Genomic DNA, 3,221 nt, shown 5'->3' with positions numbered 1-3,221 from the left:
GTGTTGCTTCTGCTGCTGTTGCTGTGCGTGTGGGGAACGGAAACAACAACAAATAAAAAACAACAACAATAACAGTACGGAACACCGCGTACACGCAGCTGAAGAGCCTTGAATGAAACACATTTCCTCCATTGATCGTTTGACGAACCAAAAAAGAAAACATACTGAAGAGGTTAAGGTGAGGGGGGGGGGATAGGTAAGGGGAGAAATCATCGACAAATGCATCTAACGGTGAAGCGTCATTCGACCACACGTGTCCACCCACCCACCCCACACACACGCACTTTCGCTCCGCCCTTCTTTTCACGCCGCCTCCCCCGTCCCTCCCCCTTCGCTCTGTTGCGGTTCAACACCGTGGAGAACGGAGCAGGACACGAGGGGAGACGAGGGAACGGAGAGGGAAGAGGAAGAAAGGGATGAGGTAGATAACATGGGGGTATATATATATATATATATATATAGGGCACATGGTGTGAAGTCAAAGGCATGGGGTGTACGGAAGTATGTTAGTAAATTAGCGTTGATCTATCATGGCGTGATGTGCAGTCTATACGCAAAAGCCGCATAGCGCCTCTCTCTTCGTCTACAGGCGCCACGAGGTCTTCACTGTTCTTTTATTGGATCCAATAGGCGTCCGTGGGGGCCGCCGCATGCCGCTGCTTTTGTTGTTGTTGTTGTTGTTGCACCGCCCGGCGTGTGGAGCCCTGGCGCGGTGCCTGCTGCTGCTGCTGCTGCTGGGAGGACGGATGCTTGGTGCGAATTTTCGCCTCCACCTTTGCCGCGTATGGACTGCTCGGAAGTGCAGGACGCAGACGGTCGCAGATGCGCTTGAGCTCGCTTGGACTGTCCGTGTTCTCGATGATGGACTGCACGACAAAGTTGCCAAAGTTGTCCTGCACCATCTGCAGCAGGGCTGCGGGGTTGAAAATGAGCTCATCCATCAGCAGCCGCCGCACAGCAGGGACGTCACCGCACACCTTGATGATCTTCTCCACAACGTTGCTGGCATATTTGTTGCAGCTCATGTTGAGCAGTTCGCCCGTGAAGCAGGAGACGGTGTACTGCGCCGCCACCGTCTTCCCGCTGTGCTCGATGGCGCACTGCACAACGTAATTCCCAAAGGGGTCGAGTGCAATGTGGGCGAAGAGGGGAACCAGCGGCGCCACCAGCTGAGTCTTCTGCTCCGCGTCGCACTGCTCAAAAATGCGCATCAGTGAGATGCAGCCCTGCTGCGTCGCCGCAAGGTACTGCGCGTTGGCTGAGAGAACATTCACAATCGGCTGCAGGTCAATCAGCGGTCGCTCGAACAGCGCCTGCAGGATGCGGCGTGTGTACTGCGAGACAGTGCACAAGTTCAGCACCAGCGTCTCCGTGAATGAGGAAACGATCAACGCCGTCTGCTCTGCACTCATGTAGTCCTTCAATGCGCGCAGCACGTGGCAGCCGTGGGTGTCGAGTGCAACAGTCTCCACCTCGGCAGCGATCTCCTGGACCATTGTGTCAATCACTGCGGCGTCCTGTGAGTGCATGGCCGCCAGAAGCATTGAGCGGCCCTCCGCCGTGCATGCCAACTCCGCGACGCGCCCCACACACTTGCGTTCAAACTCGTCGGCGGTATCAAGGGGAACCATGACACCTGGAGCCACAGGCGCAGAAACCGTGGGCTCGCCGTACAGCCTCGATGACGGCTGCTGCTCTTGTGGCTGCTGTTGCTGGGGGTTGTGGTTGTAGTAGTAGTGGTAGTCGCCAGCGGGGGATGCGGCACGGCCAGCATGTCGCTGTAGCCCTACCGTCACCACAGGTGCTACCGCGCGACGCGAAGTGGCGGTCACAGGTCGTTGTTGCTGCTGTGGTAGCTGTTGTGGTGGTTGTTGCTGGGCATACGCATCCTGCATGTACGTTGCCGACGTCGTGTACGTTTCCGTTGTGGGAGGTGGCACACAACCCGCTACCTGCATGGCGTAGTAGGCGCGGTAGTGCGCACACGTCGCACATGGGCACTGTGCGTAGTTCGCCTCCGCAATCTCCGCCATGCGCTTCGCGTCTGCGGTTGCCGTATACGGGTAGGACGCCGAGGACGACATATATGTATCAGGTTCGCTTGGGATGACGCTCGGTTGCGGTGGGGTCGGCGTGGCGTGCTTCTGCTTGTTTGGCCGCGGTGGGCTGATGTAAGTCGCCATCGGTATGCCGGACTTGCCGCGTGGCACCGCCGTGTTGAAGTTGACCTCACGAATCTCCATGTGTAGGGCGTATATGAAAGGTGTGAGTATATGTGTGGAAGTCACGCTGTTATATTCTAAGGAGTCGTTTCTAGTTTTTCTTTTTTTGTTTTCTCTTTTTTTTTTTTGTTGGCTTAAGTGGTTGTCTAGTGGAACGGCTTCACGGCGCGGCGGCAAGGCAAACAAATCAAAGCAGAGAGAACACCAACAACAACGATAACGAAAAAAAAAACAACAGGAAGACGTAATGAAAGTATCGTTAACGGACAGATGCGTGTTAGTACGTCTGTCTGTGGCCGCAGCCACTTCACCTTCACTCCCCCACGCTGTTTAAAGAGAGAAACATGTCTTACTCGCCTTTCTGAAGGGCCTCGTCGCACTCAGAGATCATCGCCTGGCAAATGTACGGCGCGTCGTGCAGCATGGCGGCGAAGTCCGGCATATTCATGCCGCTAGGCGGCTGCTGTTGCTGCCCACCCAACCGCCACACATTACCTCGGCGCGAGGGGAGCTGCTGGAAACGTGTGTGGCACACCTGCCCCGCCGCGTTTACCGCCACGTGCAGCTGCTGCGGCAGGGCGAGCTCCTCCGGCAGCGTCGGGTCCACGACGTAGTGCCGCGTGGGCGATACCAGCATCACGGCAAGAACCGGAAGTCGGGACCAATCCACGGGTTTGCCAAACGCCTTCCTTGGGTCCACTTCGAGTGAAACCCCACCTGATGTCTCATACAACGTAACACACGGAAGTTTGATCTTCTTCAATGCGGCGTGCACGGCGAGGGAGATGATCGAGGGAAGGTTCCCGCCGTTGGCCTGAAGCACATGCACGTCCATGTCGATGCGGAATGCGTAGCCACTGCCAATGTACAGCTGCTCACCAGGGAAGCCATTTCCGCAACCGCCAGCATTATTGTCTCCATCATTCACGTGGCGTTTGTCTTCCACACCCTCGCCGCCGGCATCGCCCTCTTCGGCGGCAGCGCCGTCTGCCGTTGCGA

At 56.8% G+C, this 3,221-nt stretch overlaps 2 protein-coding genes across 2 annotated transcripts; both read right to left on the bottom strand.

Moving 5' to 3' along the window:
* Positions 1-614: 614 nt before the first annotated feature.
* On the bottom strand, positions 615-2,243 carry DQ04_11171010 (putative pumilio/PUF RNA binding protein 9; the record flags this gene model as incomplete). Its single annotated transcript, XM_009316460.1, has 1 exon — positions 615-2,243. The coding sequence occupies one exon, from the start codon at positions 2,241-2,243 to the stop codon at positions 615-617; it is 1,629 nt and encodes a 542-aa protein (XP_009314735.1).
* A 328-nt stretch (positions 2,244-2,571) lies between these two features.
* DQ04_11171000 (exosome-associated protein 1) lies at positions 2,572-3,057 on the bottom strand (the record flags this gene model as incomplete). Its single annotated transcript, XM_009316459.1, has 1 exon — positions 2,572-3,057. One exon carries the CDS (start codon positions 3,055-3,057, stop codon positions 2,572-2,574), a length of 486 nt encoding a protein of 161 aa, XP_009314734.1.
* Between the last annotated feature and the right edge of the window lie 164 nt (positions 3,058-3,221).

This window comes from Trypanosoma grayi (assembly GCF_000691245.1).
Source record: "Trypanosoma grayi strain ANR4 Tgr_1117_V1, whole genome shotgun sequence".
Lineage (NCBI taxonomy): Eukaryota > Euglenozoa > Kinetoplastea > Trypanosomatida > Trypanosomatidae > Trypanosoma > Trypanosoma grayi.
This window is presented reverse-complemented; position numbering and strand designations above follow the sequence as displayed.